Here is a 23317-nt window from a genome sequence, read left to right on the forward strand (position 1 = left end):
CGTCATAAAGCACTTGAGCAATCAAAACAACACAGACGGCCCTTGAAGCAGTACCATTTGAGGACAGGGTCGTTATGTTCTCACATTAGCACATTAGCACCACACACGAAACTTGTGGAAATGGGACGCTATGAGAATCCAAATTCTTTTAAATGTGACAACGAAAAGTTTTCATACCATTTGAGTCAAATTCGTTTGTCCTTACCTGTAAGTAGAGAGAAAACGTGAATAAAAATTAATGTTTCAAGTTTAAATATGTGGTTGATTTTTCTTAAAACGATCATAAAATTCACCCATGCAGCCGTTAGCAGTAAGTCAACCATCCGTAAAGAGTTCCCTGAAGGCCACTGCCAATGCAGACGAAACGCAGACCGCATGGCCGATGTCTGAGAGAATAACAAATTATGTTTCCCTGCTTATTTCTTCATCTCGTATAAAACATCCAGTAGCCACTAGTTCAACTCCGCTGTACAAATATGTCAACTTTAAAGATTGCAATAGGGCATAGCGAAGAACAGAAATACCCGCGGTATGGTGGTTACCACCGCCGTACCGCTTACCAACCGTCGCCAGACCAGAAGTCACAGATGCAATATTATGTGTCATGGTCGGCCACGTTCGTGCACAATGCCAGATTATGACGAAATGTGGCGACGAGATTCGCGCATTTTGCGGACACTCTTGCGTCTGCTGTGCGGAATGATCTTGCAAAAGGAACGAACGGAAAAGGTAACTATGGCAACTGGCTACTCGCAACAGGAGTTTATCTGTTGACAGATCTACACCGCGCACGAATGGATCATCATCTCTCTCTTAAACCTCCCTGTTCGGTAAGCGATTCTTGTATTCAATGTAGGATGCTTGTCGGTAAGTTCGGACTCGTGGCTCTGAGTATACATTCCGGTTTGAGAAGCAGTGTTAAGGAAGCTGGTTTTTGATAAATCGTAAGAACTAACACTAAAAACGACAATAACAACAGATACCCTAGGTTTCATTTGTTCATTTCGCATCATGCTGGCAGTCACTTGTTTCCGAAATTTGCCATTTCCGTTTTCGACACGATTAAGAACAATTTAGAAATGTACGGACCTGATTGAAAATGCAACAAACGTTTTTATAGGCATTCTTGAACTGTCATGTTCTCCTATGTTTATGTTTTGTTTCTCCATTTTTAAGTTTAATGCCCACACTTGTTTAGTTATTTGGTTATTTCTACAGTTGAGAAATGTAATAAATTTGTCACGTTTTGCTTTATGTAGAATTTATTGAAGCATGCTACAGAATTCTTTCGAGATCATAAATCTTGTTTAATGGTTCCAAGTTGATGTGTTATTTGGTGTTCTAACGAGAGCGTAAAAATTGCTTCTCTTCGCAACAAGGAAAAGATGTTTCTTAAATAATCTCAGTAATCACACTTGATCGCTCAAACTCCATATCCATTCTTGTGAATAATTATAGATTTAAAAACCAACTTTTATATCAAGATAAAAGACGTAATGTAATTTCCAAAAAATGTCGTTAATTACTTCCGTTGTTTCTGATATTTTTAGACAACACTTGGTTGTGTTATAAAATTGAATCCTCTTACTCGTTACCTCATATTTATCTAAACTTTTCGCATAAATACTCTTACAATTTCATTTACACCTACAGACTTATTTTCTTCAAGTCCAGGTATAGGCATTTTATCAAACAAAGGATTTAGCAAAGGCATAGGAAATCGTCTGTGGTTGCTACTCCGTTATTGACTAGAACCAAGTGTTTCTGAAAAATGTTCATTTGAACAACGTGCTTGGGAATAACACGATGAGCCAAAAAAAATCATTGGAGAAGTCAGCATTAGATGTGAATCGAGTCAGTTTGCTCAAATGCTGACAGAGAAAGCCAATGCGCTGTTTGGTGAGAAATACGATATCGAAATCATAAAGGCCTTCAAACCCAGCATCAAGATTATTGGATTTTCCGAAGAAATTCTTGAAGATGAGCTTGTACCGAAATCGAGAAATTAAAACGGACTACCTCACTCGGCTGTACTGAATATTATTCGCGTAAAAAAGAATGAAAGATGGCAACATAATCCAATGATTGCTGTGCTAGAAATCGACGCCAGATCATTCGAATTTTTGATGAAATCAAAAATCAATATTCGAAGGGAACGTTGCACAATGGTGGATTTGCCTAAAAACGTAGCCAAAAGTCGAAAATTGCTTGGTAGTATTTTGGGTTCTAGTGCATATATTGTCCTTCAGATGGTGCTGCCGCATGCTTTTTTATGTGGAACGCTCCAAAATTTCTATATTTGAGGTATTGGCACATCCAAACAGTTTAAACCATCGCGTTTTGCTCATATTTTTTATCGAGCGCTCGAAATATCAGTATTATTCAAGTGCAGCTGGATTTTGATAAAAGTGCCGGTTTCGAATGTGGAATAATGGAAAGTTATGCTGACGGTATGTACTTTATTTATATTTATTGATGTCAAAAGATATTCTTTTGTTTGTTTATAGAAAATGTCAATAACTTTCACGCTTTTGCAGCAGACGGTTTCAACACACATTTTTGTTAAATTATGTTTCAATAAGTTCAATATGTTTCAAGGCAATTGTATGATTCTCCATTTGGAATATTATACAATTCTTGCACGAATTTGCCCGTGTTTGATTAATCTTTAATTTATTGGAGACGGAGAGGGATTACAGGATTTTCAGTTTAAAATTTCAACTCGTATTTTTAATTACTGCTGCACCTCAGGTTATTACAGCGAGTAGCACAATACTGCATTTTGATCAGGAAGAACTGTGTATTTAGTGGTGAAAATTTCATCGAGATTCATAAACATGTTCAAAAGGTATCAAAAGTGGAATGCAAAAGACGTAAATAATTCTGGTAGCTCATATTGAAAACCAACGAGGTCAACATAAGTGATCGCCAAAGGATCCAAATTTCAAAAATCGATTTTGAATTTCATGCTTCAACGTTACCAGTAAACTATGACGTTTGATCATGCAAAGCAGAACAAATCTAAAGGTGGAATATATTACTGGATACTATGAGCGAAAATCAGGAGAATAGTGCAAAAGAATACTGGAATCTCCGGCCGTGCTTTGGCCAAAATTGAAGTGAATTTCACTTGTTTTCGTATTTTTGTCATATTGATTTTTGTGTTACTGCAATTTGCAAGAAAACTAGTTGTTAATTTTCATTCCATGCATTTCGTCGCAGAATTGGCTTATTTTCTATAATTTAGAAAAATACTATTACTATTGAAAAATATGTGCATCGGACAGCAATTGAATAATAATCGTACAGAGAGTTTAAAAGTTTTGTAACTATGTTGTATAATATTTCAAAATGCATAGTTTGGAATGACTAATAACATCAATTCTCATAATAGCTACATCATCAAGACACCCAAACGTCTTTTTGCGTGCAAATCAACAAATTTTATCATTTAACTACACACCAATTAAAATTTGATACATTATAAACGTTATTGGCATACACTGGAACCATTAAATCTTCATTCATGAAAATTTACTTATATTTAGATTAAAATGTCGGCCATTTTGTATCCGACATTTTAAATTTTGAAAATCTGACATCAAAATTGTAATCTGCGCCCCAAAAAAACCGTGGTATGTATCTTTCCAGATCAATTAAAACCATCTTCGACTTTTGGCCAGGTTTTTAGGGAAATCCGCCTCTGTGCGTTGCAGAGTAGTCGAAGCGGTTGATGTTCATCGGTGTTTTAATTGCTCAGAATACGGTCATAAAGCATTTGAATGTAAGAAAGCTGTTTGCTGTGCCAAATGCACCGAATGTTCGAAAATGTGTAAACTGTCACGAGCGAAATACGCAGCAGAATCTACCAATCGAGGAATCACTTGATACCGAGTTCCGAATGCCCGCTATACCAGATACGTTTAAAGAGGGCCAAGCAGCGTGTTGACATAGCGATCAACTTCTTCATCAAGGATCTTGCCAGGTAACTTGATGAGCAGTACATGCCCACTCGAAGCTAAGGATGATGCTGCGAACTCTCTTAGTGAAATTCATCAATTTCAGATGCATGCCAACGATTCAACTGTCACTTTTGACGCACGCGGTGATACTTTTTTTTTGTACAGGTAATTTTCAAGAATGTATATGTCCGACTGAAGCTTGACAATATTCTGCACCATCTGAAAGTTACTAACGATTACAGCCGAACACTCTGCATCCCGATGCCTAAACTGATCTCTTTAGGGCCTTCTTCGAAGCGGTGGAAGACAGTAATATATGTGAGGACATCATTCGTCTTTGTCCAGGTATATATTCGGCCGAAGCAAGATTCTGTACCTTTTGAAAGCAACTCACAATTGCAGTTCAACGCTCAAACTGATATCTACTAATCATCCTACGAATCTCCGGCAAACAGTAATGTGCAACTCTCGACATCACAGCCTGCAGGGAACTTGTTAAGCATATATTATCAAAACGTGCGTGGATTAAAAATAAAACTGGATTCTTGGTTTCTTGCTGCATGCTGCAAATACAATATTATCATTCTGACAGAAACCTGGTTGGATGAACGAATACAGTCGGTACAGTTGTTCGGCTCTGCGTTTGATGTCCACAGGCGTGTTCGTAACAAACAAAACAGTCCTAAGAGCACTGGAGGAGGAGTTTTTGTCGCTGTGAGAAGAGGTTTGGACTCCTCGGTAGTTGTGACAGAGTATTGCCATGCGCTGGAGCAGAGTTGGGTTCGAGTTACGCTACCGAGCAAAACGCTTTTTGTTTGCTCTTTCTACCTCCCACCTGATAGAGTTAACGAGCAACAAATTCTGGAAAACCATCTCGCTTCGGTTTCTACGATTAATGCTTCTTCATCCGTCGGTGATGAAATTATTATAGTTGGTGATTACAATCTACTCCGTCTGTTCTGGATGCACAAAGAAGAGGGTTACGCAAAAATCAATCCAGTAAAGGTAACAGTTGGACGTGCTGGCTATGCATTGATCGATGGTATGGCTTTTTCTAATCTTGATCAGAGGAACTTGGTCTACAATTCCTTTGGTAGATCCTTGGACTTGATATTTTCGAACTCATCGACCCATGAAGTGTCCGAATCTGTTGACCTTTTTGTTTGAAGCTGACGCGCACCATCCTCCATTGGAAACTTCCAATGGAGGATGGTGTTACCTGTTAAATAAGAGCCACTGTTGGCAGATGACGAAGAAGCCTTTTATTATTATTATTATTATTATTATTATTATTATTATTATTATTATTATTATTATTATTATTATTATTATTATTATTATTATTATTATTATTATTATTATTATTATTATTATTATTATTATTATTATTATTATTATTATTATTATTATTATTATTATTATTATTATTATTATTATTATTATTATTATTATTATTATTATTATTATTATTATTATTATTATTATTATTATTATTATTATTATTATTATTTATAAAGGTTTTAACCACAAGAGTCATTCGCGTTTTTTAGAAATAATAAACATTTCAGATATTTACATTTCAAAAGTAAAAGAAAAATGCGAAAATTATTGCGATCGCCTGTCTTGGGCGCACTGCTTGCTGTTTGTCGTTATCTTTCTCGGGGGCGAAGCGTTATTGCCATTATTCCCTTTAGGGACCATCCATAAATGACGTAACATTTTTTGAGTAATTTTTAACACTCCCCTCCCCCATCGTAGCATTTCGTCACAAACCTCTAAATACCCCCTGGTAATTACGTAGCTTGACGGTAACTCTCCCCCCCCCCTGTCCCGTATTTTTTTTTAAATAAAAAACGATGTTAGTTATTCCCCTTTAAAAAAAGCTACGTAGCCTGACATGACCCCATACCCCTCGTCGTCACACATCATCACAAAATGCAAAACTCCTCCCTCCCCCATATAATGCTACGTCATTTATGGATGAAGCCTTACCGTTTGCTGCTTGTTGGTTAATCTATCTGTCCTCTCCATCGCTCTCGTGTACGTCCATATCGCTATCGCTAGAGTTGGTTGATTGCTCACTGTTGGCTCTTATTTGATGCTTCTTGTGTTTACTAGTGACCTCGGTGTATCTATCTTCTTTTGTGGTTATTCCTGCGGCCGGTGTACTGGATGTTTGCTTAGGGTTATCGGGGATTATCTTTTGGCCGGTTGTCTGTGGTTTAGCAGTGGAAGGCTGTTTATCAGTGCGTGTTGTAGTAGATCCATTTTTCGCAGCAGTTTTAGCGCATGGTAGTGTACCGTTTGGTTGCAGAACTGGCACGTGGGCGTCTACCCAGGGTATGTTGAAAGGGTTTTTTGAATGTAGGTAATCCCCTGAGAAGATTTGCATTCGAAGGTCAAGTAAGATGGTATAAGTTGGTACAGCTGCATTCTGACGATAGGAACTCCGTTGAGAATAACGTGGAAAACGTTTCTCCAGGTGTCATTCTTAACGGATTCCACTTCTCCGTACAGGGACATGTATTTTTTAATGTTGTCGTATTCGATTTCGTGTTACATATCATTCATGACACTAAAGAATTCTGCATCGGATACCGTCGTGAACGTTATTAATATCACGTTTTTTGTATGATGCAGCTGGAGGTGTGTAACTGCCGTAAGATCACTTTTATCAACTGTTCCACCTTACGCACTGTAGGTCTTCGTCGAGTTTGCGTAAAGTCGATCACGACAGTGTACTTCCTTAGCGGGCGCATTTTTCTTTTTTGTTCGCTCATTTTGCTCACAGTGGGGCAACGAGGCTTTTTTTTGTTACTGATGTAAAGAAGAAGCGAAGCGATGCGGATAAAATTCGTTCGTTTGCTTTGCTGTGAATGAGCGGTGTGCATTTAGCTTCTGGTCTGTGCGAGATCAAGGACTAGTCTGAAGAAGTCTTTTCTTTACTTGACCTAAAACGAGCCAATTATGCTGCACTAGCCAAATATTTAGCAGATTTCGATTGGTCTCCTGTAACTGATAACGTTGATGTAGACACCGCTGTACATTGCTTCACCAATATCATCATTGATTGGTTCAACGCGAACGTTCCTAGAATAAAATATCAAGGTGTCCCACGATGGAGTAACAATGCTCTCAAAAAACTGAAACGCAGGAAGAGTTTATCACTACGAGAATATCGTCGCTATAAAACGTCGGGAATGAACAGAAGAATCCGGCGTATTAGCACTGTGTATACAAGATTGAATGCGTCACTTTACACAAGATATGTTCGAAAGACGCAAAACAATCTACGAAGAAATCCTCAATCATTTTGGAGCTTTGTTGGCAGTTGCTCGTTGTTTGCTAATCACTTTACCAGTGCATTCTGCTATGAGACAACCTCAGATGATTCTGCTCGACGGGCTGCAGAGGATATTGCGGCGAACTCTTTGCAACTAGATATTTTCGATGTGACACATTCAGCGATATTGAGAGCGGCAAGCAAACTTAAATCCTCATTATCTCCTGAACCAGATGGAATTCCTGCTGTAGTATACAAAAAATTCATCGCTTCTTTGCTGGTACCGCTTGCTGCAATCTTCAACAAATCATGCAGTCAGCACCGCTTTCCTAAGCCCTGGAAACAGCCATTCATGTTTCCTGTTTTCAAAAAAAGACAATAAGCAAAATATTGCGAAATATCCAGGAATCGCTTTGTGCTGGCTCCATGTTATTTAAGCTAATTGTTAATGAGTATTTATTCGCATGAAAACCCATATATCAGGATCCTCTAATCTACCGCCATATGTCGAGAGGTGCCGGTTGATTGGGATGAACATTCTTGAGAGAAGAAGAAAGGCAGACCAAGCTGTTTTCATAGTCAAACTTCTGATATCCGAAATCGACGCCCCGCCACTCTTAATCAAACTATTACTGGCAATACCGTTACGACCTAGGCGTATACAATTGGTGCAATTCATTATAAAATACACACCTAGGAACTACTACCCGGTATTTCAAATGGTGTGTTGAGTATCCGGGTGGGCCACCCTATTTCCTTCTGCCTGAACCTGCACTTAAAAACATTACCCGAGCAAAGACGGATAACATATTGATTTTATATTGATACCATGTTATGTTATCATTGTTATAATTTTGATATTATGTTATCATCTTCCCATTTTGCGTGTAACTGGATCATAAAAGAATTTGTTATCGCTGCAGTTTTTGATGCCACCATTGAAAATCTGAATTGAATTTCTACAGTTTGACGATTTTACTCCAGTTTCCAATTTGAAGGCAGTATAGTAACATAAAGGGCGAGTCAAAAATTATTGTGACACTTTAAATTGATTGGTAAATCGGTTATACCCAAGTAGCATTTTTTAGTTTTAAAGTACACTACAAGTGCTAATTATGAATACATGATATAAGGTTATCAACGACTAAATCATTAAGCAACCAGTTATCATCAATAAACACTTTTATGAAAATGATAACTGGATGAATTATTCAATAACATAAAATGCATAACACAATTTGTTATCAACATGGAATCTGTGATAACTTAATTTGTTATTATGTTTAAATTCAAGATACAAAATTTTATTATCATTTTTATTATGTTGGCTGTTAAATCAACCAAATTAATAACAAATTAAGTTATCAAACTAGTGATAACCAGAGAACACAATTTGTTATCATTAAGTTATTTTCTTTTACTTGGGTACGCAATTGTATCATTACACACATTGCATCTTTGCACATCCAGAGTTTCATATATCATTACCTGAATCACAAACAATTACCAAATTTTCGGCAGCTGTTTATGTAATATTAACGGCAAAAGCTGCATCAAGTACCTCAAAATCAACAGTCAGCACCATCATTGAGGAAGTTCACACTCGTTACCCATAAAGCAAACAACAAGAGATAAATCGGAATGTTCGCAGAAACCACGAAGATGATACGGAAGTGTACGAGAAAGAAATGAACAACCGCGAAGACGCTGGTTGTGAAGAAAAAATATTTCCCCGCCTAGTGAACAGGTATCCACGGGCAATGGCTAGTCTCTGGTACGAGATTTTTCTGAGAGCCATTTAAGTTCGTTTTTCCATTTTTATTGTTTCCATCATGGGAATATAAAAAGACAGATCCGTTTAGCTAGCGCAAAGAACCAAGCCAAATAAACAAATTATACCGTGAAGACCCGTTTTTATCAGCCCCTTCGTGAATTTTAGGCTGATAAAACGGGGACATTGACAAAATCGGGATACAAATTTTTCTTTCTTTTTAAGAAACCGAAGCTCTTAAAATATTCTTCTTTAGTCCCTAGATATAGCCTCATAACCTTTCCTGATTATTTAGCTTAAATTTCCCTTAAGGAGGTCTGTTAGAGCAATTTAAAAAAAATCGCGTATTTCGGATCTCTAAGATCAGAAAAATGTAATCAAGAAAAGATTTGATCGAATTCAACTTGGTTCGTCTGCTAGAGCCCATTAAACTACCAACTATCAATTTTCATATGAAGCCGATAAGATCGGGTAAAAAAGCTGATAAATTCGGGGGCTGATTGTATCGGATCTTCACTGTATAATGAAAAAGTAGAAGATTTATAGAAGATTAAGCATTAAAATTCACCAGAAATGAACACTTTATCGTTTAGATTGCCACGTTTAACAGAACGCAGATATAATATCAATAGTAATTCTTCAAAAGGGCTAATGAGACTTTTGTAAACAAACTTATTTCGCTCATTATTCCGCTACCGAGTTGAATTTCATGAAAAATACACATGAATCATCTTTATCCTTGGTAGAATCAATTTCAAATATTTTCTGTGTTGAAATGATAACAAATTAGGAGAAATCAGCAAAACAAGAGTTTGTTTACAAATCTTATTAGCCCTATTCAAATGTTGATATGGATATTAAATATTGGCAAGTTTTTGCGAAGGCAGTTTATTGATCGAATTTTCCCTGAATTCAGGCAAAGCGGCGCTGATTAAAGCTAACTTGATATCTCTTTATCTCAGGTTCTAATCCAGCCCGAAAGGTTGAGTCGAAAATAAAATTTGAAACGTTTAGATTTGGAAAGGAGCCTGAGTCAGCCTCAAGTAAAATTGTCATTCAGATGAACAATTATTTTCATTCTTGAGAAGAACTGTCCTAAACACAACCTCCAGATACACGATCACCATCGCTTACGTCTGACGTTCCCATCGAACGGCAAGGCCGTTGACCGTTTCCCGTGCTACTTGCTGAGTCGCTTCGCCAACCAAAACAAAACTGAGCAAGCAAATTAGCTTACTCATATAGTGCTATACTCTCTCCACGCACAAACACACACACACTTGCAGTAGCAGCGAAGTAAAGTAGCAAGAACAGTTAAATTACGCTATCGACAATTTTAGAGGCCTTCTCAAGTGGTCGAATAAAAGCATATTTCGAAAGCGCAAACCATTACCCAAATTAAACCGAAACTTGGACAAGTTTGTTGAACTGGGAACCGCCGCGCTGTTTCACAAAGGGAAGACTGCCGCAAAGTTTACTCAAGTGTGTACGGTTGCGTAAGCGAAAAACGAGAAAGGAATTCAAATGACACCCGTTGTCGCCTTTTTTTATTTTGACCCAGAATCAGACTACCAGAACCGAACCAGAGGTTTACTCATGGAAGCCGGATAGCCGGTCACGTGATATGGTTTCTTGGCCTTTTGTGTGGCTTCTGGCGGAGCTGCCCGCTCCGTTTTCCAAGTGTCGGAGGCCTTTCCGTGGTCGGGGCGGCACTTAGTGAAATATTTACTTATCCGTTAACGAGCGCTTTGTTGAGCTTGTTTTTATTTGTTTTGTTTCGTTGGCCACATCTCAACCGTTTTGGGACGAGGTTTACGAGATCCAGAAACTACTTTTCCTTGTGATGGATAGGGTAAATCGAATGTTTCAGTTTTTGGGATTTTGATATAGGTTTAGAAGTACAGGATTAAAATTTCCAGTATTTATAAATATTAGCAAGCATATGAAAAGATAAATTAATAATGATCCTATTAATAGCCTGTCTAATCTTAAAATATACTATGAACAAAGCTCTCGCCTTAACAAATAAGAATATTAAATAAAAACCATATTTCTATTCATACTTTATTCGAACGAGTCCCCAGAAAATCAGACACATAAAACACATTCCGATGTGTTTACAATAAGTTGCATTCCACCGTTCTAGCCGATAACAGACTCGGCCTATTATTCACTAAACATAAAAATTTGTTTTCTAACTAGTTTCCTGCTGGAACCATCACAATAAAACATCTCCCAAAAATGCATTAACCACTATCGAAAGCTGCCGATTGTCACCGATTACTGTTGGCTGGCTGCGATAACAGTCGCTGCTTGACGTCAACTCTCCGCTCCGATCTTGGCCTCTTCGTTCGGGTGAAGGGCCGCCCCGGTGCACTAATGAAGTCGAAAATTACTCATTTTGATTGGATTATGCCGCTGCTGCTCTGCATTAATGCGTTCTCGAGTCAGTTCGAGCCATACTGACTTTCAATCCCGGATTAATCGGTGAATATACATTTATGCTGCACCGTTGTTAAGTGCCAGCCTTCGCGCCACTTGACGTCGCTTCGGTTGTTTTCAGTGCGGACGGGGATTTCTCGACAGCCGCCGTCGCCGCCGGGGGAGTACAGCTCGGAACGATAAGTGTGAGAACGGTTCACACTGTATATTGATCATTATGCATTCAATAGATGTTGGGGCCCTATTTAACAGGCCCTCGGTGCATTCTGGAAGATGGTTGGTCGTCTAGCTGATGCACATTATTCAACCGATAATGGTGTGAATTTCGAGACGGATTCTTGGCAGTTGGCGGCACCGGCGGTAGTTATTCGAATTCCGACGATGTAGAACGTTGATGATATATGAGCAGTTTAGTTATTACCGTGCCTATTAGCAGCGATAAGAATCCAGTAAATGAGTAATGTAAATTGCAATGCTATTCAGACTATTTGGTCTGACATTGCTGGGAGGATGGTCGTGTTTCCCAAGCGTTTAAGTTCTCTACACCCACGTTTCAATATTTGAAATAGTTCCTCCAAGCTATTATTTACTATGTCGCCAGAGCTCATTGCAGTTGGCTTCAACGGGTTGTCTAATATTTGACCACTTGATGGAGTTTGCTTAAAAAACGCCGCTTCAGTGTCGGTTTACCCGTTCGAATTCCAAAAAGAAGGTGTGAATCGATTGATGAAGATATCAACAACGGCTTGTTCTCGCTAAAGAGGAGGGTACTTGACGAGCTGTGCGCCACTTGTACTCTTTGATGGTGACTCCTGTCAATTGTTTTAAAAATGATTCAGAAATATTATCGAGTGTTCGGAAAAAAATGACGAACTGAAATTATATTCATCGTTGATTGTAATAGATAGTTTTATTTCTTCATCTTTCGCACCACCATGTTTAAAACACAACTCCCATATCCTCAAACCCACTTCTTAATATTTTGCTATTACATGCATGTATATGTATGAAAAGGCAAAATGTAGAAAAATACTTTATGGGAATACCCAACTAAGCACACCTCGAGATGAAGTCCTTCTCACAGCAGGTCCATTTAACGTTTACTACCTTAACCGTGTTGAAAAAATACACTGCAACCCCTTAAGCTAGACGTTGATTGGAATCAAATAATCGAAAAATTGCACTAGTTCGTGGGTTGCTGTCCATCCAGAAAAGCAATCTTTTCTGTGGTGTCATTGCCTACAATATCTTGCGCAGTTTTTTTTTATCTTCTTTACCCCGATATCTCTGTCTGCGCTTGTCGCATTGTTGTATATCAGACAGACACCGAGCGGTTATTATTGGACTAAATCGGATCGTGACTGGAAGTTGATTCAGTTTTGTCAATCGGATACCGGTTACCGGTTGTGTAACTCAACTGCCAAAAAAAAACTGTTGATATATAACACGCTACATACGTACATATAGCTGACCATGATCAAGGTCATTGAAACCACGCCGCGTAAATTCTAGCGATTCATTAGCCAACTCTTGACTCACCGGTAGGTTTTTACCGGCCAGAAGAAAGTTGTTCCAATCCAAGACCAGTCGCCTCCTCCTCATCGTATTATACCTTCTGATGAATCAAGTTTTGAACTCCTACCTTTCACAAATAGAAGGTGGTGGAGGCGGCAACGGCGGCGTTTTAACTCCGTTTCTCTTCGTTAGGTTTTACGAGCGGTGCTTATGATTCACACTCTACTCTTATTGACCAAAAACAACTCACCAAGTGGTGGCCTCGAAAGCACCAACCGTTCTGCGCTGCCACTAACGCCTTTTGCTGCCGCTATCTACCTTGAGGCTACGGCGCAGAGCGAGGCGTTTCTCCGAACGCAGAAGCGTGACCGGGTTGCGGCATTTAAACCTTCTAGTAGAGTGTGTGCGTGTTCCGGTATTGGACGATCTTTCGTGAGACACGTAGGTATTATTTGCACAGTTGCACAGATATAGTTGTGGATTGAGCGGTGGGGTGCCGAGGTAAATTGAAGAACGCCCAGAAAACGGCTGGTGCTGTTTATATATTTCAAAATATGTTATTTCGACAATAAATCAAAATTGTTCTACTATTAGACAACAATACCAGGATTTATGATCTCCTCATAGATCCTGCGAATTCAAGTCAAATTACATCAGCTAGTACTCAAAAACATTGAGATGTATCAGGATGTATATGGATTTCGGTATGATCTTCAATGTGTTTAGAATTTTCAGTTCGTCGTAAATATTCCAAATTTAAAAACTATCACATAACCTCTAAAATAGTATATAATCATCATGAACGTGGCGTGATGCTGCTAAATTTTAGAATCCTACATTTGACAAAATAATATACATTTAGACACACACACAAAATTCGACTCTGCTAATAAATCCATGCAAAATTCCAGTCAAGAATATTTCCATTTCCAAGAAGTCAGTATCAAAATTTGGAAGCTGTGTTCCAACAATAATTAATAAAAATCCTTTTTAACCTAAAAGATAATGCAAACCTAAAGAATTTATCAAGTTTAGATACTAAGTCCGTTAATGAGAATATTCTTCTAATTTAAACTCCACAGTAAAAATTCATGAATATTAATCATAACGTACTTTGAAAATTAATTTAATAAATATTGACGTTGAACTATATCTAATGAAATTTTCTATTCTAATGAACATAAATAAAAATCAAGTTACTCATAACACAAAGCTACAGTGTATCTCAGTCAATATTACTACAGAAGATTAAATCTTATCCATGCGACATTTAAATTTACACCACTCCACGATTTTTTCAATTACATGTCATTTGATAGTGTATGTAAAATAGGGCATCGCAAAAAAAAAATTTTTTTTTTTTAATTCTCAAAGGCCCCCCCTCTCATATTGTGACAAATGTCAAAGTAAGCTCAGATGCCAAATTTCACATCATTTGGACAATTTTAGACCCCCTTGAAATTTTTTGAAATTGGTACTATGGGAAAATATGGAGGAAAAATACATTAAATGCTATAACTTTTGAAGTAGCAATCAGAAAATTACAATTTATACCTCCTTTCGAAGGAAATAATCTTAGTATTTGAATAGAGTTATTTTTGTTTCTATGAAAATACGGAAAAGTGTGGTACTGGGTCATTTTGGCCCCAAAATCCCCTATTTTTAATGATTTTTCTGCTCCGTGATGCAAATCATACATATTTTGTAGTTTTTCTAATGTGAAAAAATCTCAGAAATCGATCGGAACCCTTTTGACCTTAGTCCGGATACGAGAAGTTGGGGTTATAGGGCTTTTTGTCATTAATATTACATTTTATCATTTTCTCATGCATATAACTTTATTATTCTTCAATCAATTTTCATAAAATATAAGTGGGCGTGGGTCTAAAATTGTCCAAATGATGTGAAATTTGGCATCTGAGCTTATTTTGACATTTGTCACAATATGAGAGGGGGGGCCTTCGAGAATTCAAAAAAAAAATTTTTTTGCAATGCCCTAATGTAAAATTATGTTTTATTTAAATGAAAATCGTGTAAATTTCAAATCACATGTAAAGTTAAGTTACAGGTTATTTAGCACATTTGTTATACTCAAGAAAATATAAATTTACTGGTTTTATTCGAACTGTGAATTCTTGTTGAAGTCATAGATTCTTTGATGACACAAATTTGAAAGGAAAATCCAACCTGAAACATTTTAAATATTTAAAATTATCTTATTCACCTAACTAGAATTTCACCTATTTTTAAAAGTTCTTCATAAAGAATTTGACTTTTGAGATCTGACGGTGGCAAGCTATTTTCGTCAGCGACCCTTACTACCTATTTTTATAAAATGATTCATTTACAGTGCTATCTTTGAAAATGAACCACCTCGGTTATGCAACTATTTTATTTATCGTATGTAATTTTGTTCTTTAATTTGATGGCATTGTAAGGGAATACGTATGCGCCGGTTGATGCCAATCGAGCTCAGATTTCTTTAGACAGAGCAAAGTAATAATTTGTTTGTTTAGTATTTATTTGTCCAATTAGGAAACTAATCAACTAATTTATTGCGTGTTTGAAATACGCATGATCTTGTCTGAGTGAATGATGATTTTTTAATTATATTTGAAATTTAAGAATTGACAATTCGCAAGAAGAATTCAAAAACTGTTACCAATTTTTGGCAGTCATTTCAACACGACAAACTAATTTTTCATTGTGTGTGGTTTTCAAATCATCAATCAATTATTGTTCTTATTCATATGCTTTGGAGCAGTATAGTTTTTCGATGTTTATAAAATCTGGGGGTACGATAGTTCACTATATTCGATGTTAAATAAAGCAATGTACACACCTAGAAAATTAGCGATTCAGCATTTATTTAAATAGTATGAATTCTGCACATCATTTAAATTTTTTTATTTAGATTTTAAGGTTTTAACCTTAAGGTCATTCGCCTTTTCAGGTTAGAAAAATCTCTTATAAAAAATTTCTTACCCTTTGTGCGGAGTCGGGACTCGAAAGCAGGAGCGCTGCGTACAAAGCAATCGATTTACCAACTACGCTACGCCCACCCCTTTTAAAAATTAATAACACAAATAATAAATGCAATTCATTGACGTCATGCAGCTAAGAATAAGAGGAGGTGAAAAATCATAAAACCGGGGAAGGAAATGTTGAAAAAACATATTTTTCAGCAGCTGCGTCTGGTTTTGTACTTTCAAATGATTTCTTCGCTGTCCACGTCATCGCCAGAGTGTGGTATTGAAGTTGTGCACTCCGGCTAACGCAGTTGCTTAGCTGTGCGACGATCACGTTTGCACTTCGGAGCATTTTTTTTATTCTTTTTCCTTCGCTTTTCCGATCATGCTTTTTGATTATCTACTTCAACAACACCTTGAATTATTATATTATAAACTCACGCGAAATATCTGAAGCGCTTTCATTGATGACCACAACTTTCCTTTCACACGAGCACGTAATATTTCGAACGGAACCTTGAATTGTTTAGAGGCTGATCGAATACTGGCACCATGTTGTACAGAGGCAATTGTGTTCTTTATGTCCTCTTCACTTCGTTTTGGCGTTTTTTGCACGAAATTACGCACAATTTCTCTGTCAAAATAATTCAAGTTTACACTATAGTAGTGTCCTATAGTGCCCCCAAACGGCTGACTTATCGTACCCACAGGCGTATATTTCATGTTGATGTCCGCATTTTTTTTCAAAAATAAAAATAAAAATACCGAAAAACCAAGACAATACTCGTATTCAGTATTAACTTTTACTTAAGAAAAAACTCACTTGACTTTTTTTACATTGATTAAATGTACTGTACTGAAGATGAAAGACAATGCGTTTTCGCAGAACAACACGCGAAAACATAAATTATTAAATTATAGTTTACCGTGATTGATACAGTTGATCCAAGGTAACAAACAAAATGACAGTCGTCAATGATGTTCCCTACCGTGTATCTAATTCACGCAACATGAGCGACCTGTTCGATAACATAGCTAGGATAATGTTCTATACCTATTGTATCCCCATATCTATTCGACTGAATTCTACCCTACCGTTTAAAATGCGCCTCAGCTACCAAAACAACGCTCGCGAATAATGAAAACATAAGAATCAACCGTCTGCGGAGAAAGAAACCAATACGTAATTGTCATTAATAATAATACCAAAGTTTACACACGATAAACTAAGCTTGTCACTCGTTCTGTGACTCTCGGACTGATCAGTCTATCTTTCCAGTTCGTGCAGTGAAACATTGAACAGAATAATCGCTGCCAAGGTTACCTTGTGCATTCTACGCTTTGGTAAGGTTTCAGTTTTTTCCCTTCTTTTGTTTTTCTGTTTCCGAGTTTACCGTTATCCGGCCAGTGAGTAGTGAAGCCGTGTTTTTTTTTCTAGTAAGGCGTCACTGTGTAATAGGCCCATACAAAAACGACTTCCTCTGACAGTGGTTCATCTCAAGGTGAGATGGATGTCGAACCAAAATCGGCTCCTCGGCTCAAGGCTTATCCATGCTCAGCCACCGGGCCTTACGTGATCTTCTTCCGGGCCAAAGACAAAAAGTGTTTGAATCTATTGCAGATACCTCGAGTTCTGGCGGAGCGATATTCGGCCGTGACAGAAATATCGAAAATTCGCCCTGATAAGCAAAAATAGTTTGAAGTAGGTAAACTATATTGCTGGCTACGGGCCCTTCACGAAGGAGTACAGAGTGTATATCCAGCTAACAGGGTTGAAGTCTATGGGGTCATTTCCGATTTGACTCTGAGTTGCGAGGACCTGCTGACACATGGGACCGGGTGTTTTAAAGACCCCATGCTTAAGCCAGTGAAGATACTGGACTGCAAACGTTTGCATTCAGCATCAATCTCGTGCGACATTCTGCGACAGGTTCTGCTCTACCCAACTAGGGTGATGAGCCCATTATCGCTATGTTTCTATTATCACGCTACCCATTTGAAGCCGTTGGTTAGAGCAGTGTCTGCCATCTTTGTTTAACGCATTGAGTCAAATGGTAGCGCAACAATAGGGGCACTCGATTCGTGTTTTCGTTGCGCTCAAACACGAGAATTTCACTGTTTTCAGCGTTATGTATGTTATTATCTTGGTACTTAACAACGAAGCACAGCTGTTGATGCCAATTTGTACGCATTCCATTGTTTGTAGGTCGAGTAATTAATGAATCAGTGAGGCACCCTCCTTAGTATGGTGAAAATAGGCACTTCACCCTACCTCCTCTTTGACAAGGGTTGTCTACCTGTCCGTCTTTTTGTGCAGCAAGGCATAAACTGTACTAATTGCAAACAACTGGGAAACGGAGCCTCCCATTGTAGCAATAAAATTCATTGTGGAAAATGTGGTGGGAATCATGTGGATACAAGAACACTCTAAGCGATCTTTTGCAGAAAAGCTAAGGATAGCTACGCCACCGGCCTCTACGAACATCTATACTAACTTGTCCATTGATAACGACGACTGTGATGAATCCCAGGAGCGAATCAAGAATCAAGAATCAGTAGCGACTAGCTCAAATGACACGTTAATGTTGATGTTGATCGGAGATGCCTTGCCATGATTTGTCTTTTCATCATTTCCCTGATGGGAAGAATTGGGATAGTGGTAAGGTTAGGGATAAGTAAAATAACAACACATCGTAGATAATACGGAATTTTTCTTCACTCGCAAGAAAATAACGACACTTCACGATGAGCGGATATACCAACACCAACTAAGGAATATTGAGAACAGACAACACCCCCGAAGAGATACTGTCTTTCAAATTTGGCTCAAACACATTTAGGTTTATAAACTGTTGCCATAACTTTTTGGAAGCCATAGTTCAGTTCATAACCCTTTTTCGCTAAAAAACTCCCGAGAACGGTCGTCGATACTGCAAAAATACTGCTGTATTTTCTCTGTAAGCGACTTGGTTTTCAGAACTTCCCAGAAAACTGCCCACGAACAAGGATTATGGAAATCTAGCATCATCAAAACATCAGTACTCTTCTAACAGTCCCTGGTCTTCCTACTTATCTTCTCCGATTTCTGTTTCAGCTAGGTACAATTTTGTTTGTTAACCAGAGAGAATCAAACAATACCATACCTTAAACCAAACCCCCAAAAACTGGTGATGAATGAGTTAGGAGGGGTTTAAAAAGAGATACCCGTGAAAGTTATCTAACAGATCATTATTCAGCGCAATCGAATAGTGACCTTTCTCTAACCTTGCTTGTATTCGATAAGTATTGTGATTCGAAGACTCCATACAATGTACCAAAGCAGCACCTCTGCGATTGTGCTTATTTTCTTTGATTTTGACAAAAAATCACATTTTTAAGGAATTAGAAGAAGTACGCTTCTCGCAACTACCAGTATTCATACCGAATGTTGTGGAAAGTAACTCAATTTTCGAATCCCAAAACATCCGAAAAGGATCTACACGCATCAACGGTTTAATCAAAAAGAGTGGGAATTTACAATCCAGCCAAGTCGACACAATTTAATCCAGTTTTTCTAGTACTTATTCAAAATTTATTTATCACCCAGTATAACCGCAAGAGGTTGCTATATATAGACTTAAAATGATCAAAGACGATGTACTTATAATCAGATAACGACGGTTCGAGCTCGTGTAGTACGAGCCAGTTTGCCAACTTATGCGCAATAGCGTCAGAGCAGAGAGTTACATCTAACACCTCTTCTTCACCAACTTATGCAAGTGTTGGGCGATTTCCCCACATTTCGTATGTGCAAATTTGTACTATTTAAGTATTTCATCAATTCGGTGCCGCTCAAATTGGACAATTACTTCACCGCCGATTTTTGAGGGGAAACCCATTTCTGCCATAATATGATACAACCCTTTTGAAATCATCAGAAGTTGGTGATTCATTATGTCCCAAATATGAAGTACAATAGACTTATTTCTAGTTTATATTATCAACAGTCATATGGACCGAGACAGCACAAATACCGCAAGCTGTGAGATCAGATATGAGACATGCGTCAAAGGCACTATTCACAAGTATACATGCACGGTGCATTCCACGTGGATTTGTTATACCATTTTTGTTGAAAGCTACAAAAACGGGGTTAAGTAGTTTTACAAAGAAGTTTTCTTTATGGAATTACGATTATTGAAGCTTTTTCTTCCTGCACATGGCAGGATAGATTCATATTTGTTGCACGTTTATGCTGACGACTAATTTGTGCTACTCTTCCATTGATCACAATACTATACATTTCATCATCAGCACTTACTGTACAGAAACTGGAAGATATCAAACACGTTGGCTTATAATCCTTTACAGCGAACCCCAAAATGAGTATTAGGAGCATGACCATCATTTGAATGCCACGATTTGCGAAAAAACAAAATTGACTACCTTGACTTGAGGATTTCTGTTTTCAGTCGAGGCTTACAACATGGGAGCAGGACCCAATGATGGAGATACTTCAATCCGAAGGATAGCACACGGTCTCTAGGCTAGTTTTGTCTGGAGAAAGATAATAGACTGTTATCAACCTCTTAGTGAACCACAGCCACAGCTGTTGTTAGTCGCCTCCTACAACATGGGAAAAGACAAATAGTGGGCAAATTGTTTGCTAAAATATTGCGAGAGATTTCAGCCGCCAAAAAGCACACGGCTGAATAGGAAAGGAATACTTAGAAATGTTTTAGCTACATCTGGAATCCCACAAGGAAGCCATCTTGAACCACTCATCTTCTTACTTTAATTCAACAATCGGGACTACAGACTGAGTGGACCATGGTTGATGTACGCGGATGACCTCAAAATCTTCATGGTTACGACTTTGGAGGACGCACATATACTGCAGCAAGAATTCGATATCTTACGCATTTGATGACGCGAAAACATCCCGAAAAATGTTTTGCAAAAACCTTTTCTAGGAAAAAATAAACAATTAACTCGCACTATAATCTATCAGGACTGACTATACCCCAAGAGAAGGATCTCGGAGTGCTGTTAGAATCTAAGCTCACTTACAATCAGCATGTCTCATAGCTAAATTTGGGGAAAGATGACGCACAAACCTAAAAATCAATCCTGTATCAAAGTAAACCATAGAATAATTGATAAAATCATTGTCATCAATTACAATAAGTATGAAAAATACACCGAAATGGTTTTTGTCATGAAAAAAAAAATTCAATAATCTTCCATAAATATCTCAAAAAAATAAGGTCATTCCGAGAGATTTGCCCCATGTGCGGGTGAGACGCCGCACCGTGGTCTTAAACTGAGCAATGGGGAATAAAAGTATCTTTTAGTGATTAAGTGTCGTCAGCTAAGTTTCATGAAGCGATTACGCTCATAAATCGGCTAGCATCTTCACTTTCTTAAGGGGGTACTCCCATTTCTATAAATTTGTTGTTATCCAACAATATAAAATTATTTTTCTTTCGCAACCTTGTGTAACAGTTAAGTGGGAATAACTTCAGTAAGGGTACTATTTATCTCTATTTTTGTACGACCGATATATGGTATTCGTAGGGGTTCCTTAAAAGCATTTTTTGACGGTTATCACTTAGGGGCCATGCACTAATGACGTAACTTTTATTCAGTGATTTTTGACCCCTCTCTCCCCCCTTGTAGCACTTGGTCAGAAAATTCTAACCTCCCCCTTCTAAATAACGTAGCATTTTCCAAGACCCCCCCCCCCCCGCTCGCAACGCTGCCGGCTGATGAAAAAAATCAATTTTTTTTCGCATAACTCTTTCAAATATATGTCTTTACAAAATTTTTGAAGGCTTTTTTCAAAATTTTTGCCATAACAGTAAATTGCATACAAAATGAATCCATTTCATGACAAAATTGTGTTGATAGGTTTGTTTTGAATATTATGTCATGGAACATGAAGAGAAGTTCTCTCAGTTAACAATCCTGCAGTTGCTATATTTTTGATTCTAAAAAGCGAACGTTCATCTATGTTACTAAATTTCTTTTGGTTGAATCAGAATAGAAAATTTAATTCAGCAACCAAATTGAGTCTACTTGTTAGGAAGATAAACCTTTCTTGTTTGTCTCCTGTAAAGTTTCTTTTTGGCGGTTTTTTGGAGAGATTGCAATACCGCGAATCGAAAAACTTACTACATGAAAAAGTTTCAAAAGTGTGAATTTACATTATTTTTTCTTACGAATAGAGAAACATTGAATTGTTTTCTTTAATCAATGGGTGTTGATGTGCATCAAAAAAATTAAACTTAATGCTACGTCACATAACTACTGACCCTACCATCCCCTCGTCACACTTCGTCACAAAATTGGTATATCCCTCCTTCCCCCTAAAATTCCACGTCATTTATGCATGGCCCCTTAGGTTTATTCATGAAAGTTTCATTAATTCGTTGAAATTTTCGTTTTTATAACAAAAAATTGACATCAATACAAATTCATGCGTTCACGAAAGTTAGTGTCTGAAACATTAAAGAATAAACTAAAGTAACCAATACTTAGATACATATATCCCGTTTAAATATATAGATAAATAGACTAACGATCCTATATTTCGCGGTGTTAAGTCCTTTAGTTTGTGTATATACCTTATTAAAAACCTAGATCTGACGCAAATGTTCATTTAATGACATTCGTACGGACGACAATGCATTTTAGCTACGCATCCTCCGCCATCGAGTGCGGCATCTCGCCCAATTGTAGAGATGAGAGATGCCGCACGACAACTTTTACCTCTGAAATTATAGATGACCATGTTTATGATCAGAATGCCTTCGAAAAGGTCCCTAACACATGATTTACCAAAAACAATCGAACAATTTAAAAAATACGAAATTTTCAAGTGGTTCTGAAAGTTTTCGGTATTTCGCGATGCAACATAATCCTGACCAAACTTTTTTGAAAGTGTTTTGATTAAGATATCATTACTGAATCCGTTTGCGGCCTGTTAGTGATTGACTTTTTTTAAATGAATGAGAAATAAATAGATTCGTGTTCTGATGTTCCCGGTAACCTGCAACGGTAATTTTATGAACAAATGTGTGTATTTCACCATACAAACTTTGAACACTTGCGAAAAGAGATTAGAGTTAGTCAATCTCGCTCATAGTTTTACAGTCTATTTTACCATGATTGGCAACGACACTGACGGTTCTAATTGGCGAAATTTCAAAAATAGCCGTACCGTAGAACAGTTCGAATTACATTGTTCGCCGCACTGGTACGCATTTTTTACTCGTTCGGATAATCATGAAACTTAGCTACGGGTACTCCGCCTAAACACAGCTGAATTTTTAAATCTGACTTTAACTCAACATCATCTCCGCTATCCAATAACCGGCAGTTCACCGCTGGAGCG

General features: G+C 37.6%; 2 protein-coding genes across 4 annotated transcripts in view; one reads left to right on the forward strand and one right to left on the reverse strand.

Moving 5' to 3' along the window:
• The window catches only part of LOC131692571 (protein windpipe), a 189967-nt gene that overhangs the window by 124504 nt on the left and 42146 nt on the right, over positions 1-23317 (reverse strand). The window lies entirely within an intron of this gene.
• LOC131688121 (uncharacterized) overlaps positions 1-23317 on the forward strand; it is a 97275-nt gene that overhangs the window by 3692 nt on the left and 70266 nt on the right. Inside the window, exon 2 of the mRNA XM_058972272.1 lies at positions 4555-4967. Coding sequence (XP_058828255.1) covers positions 4555-4967 — 413 coding nt within the window. The remainder of the gene's footprint in view (positions 1-4554; positions 4968-23317) is intronic.

The sequence above is a fragment of the Topomyia yanbarensis genome, chromosome 3 (assembly GCF_030247195.1).
Source record: "Topomyia yanbarensis strain Yona2022 chromosome 3, ASM3024719v1, whole genome shotgun sequence".
Lineage (NCBI taxonomy): Eukaryota > Metazoa > Arthropoda > Insecta > Diptera > Culicidae > Topomyia > Topomyia yanbarensis.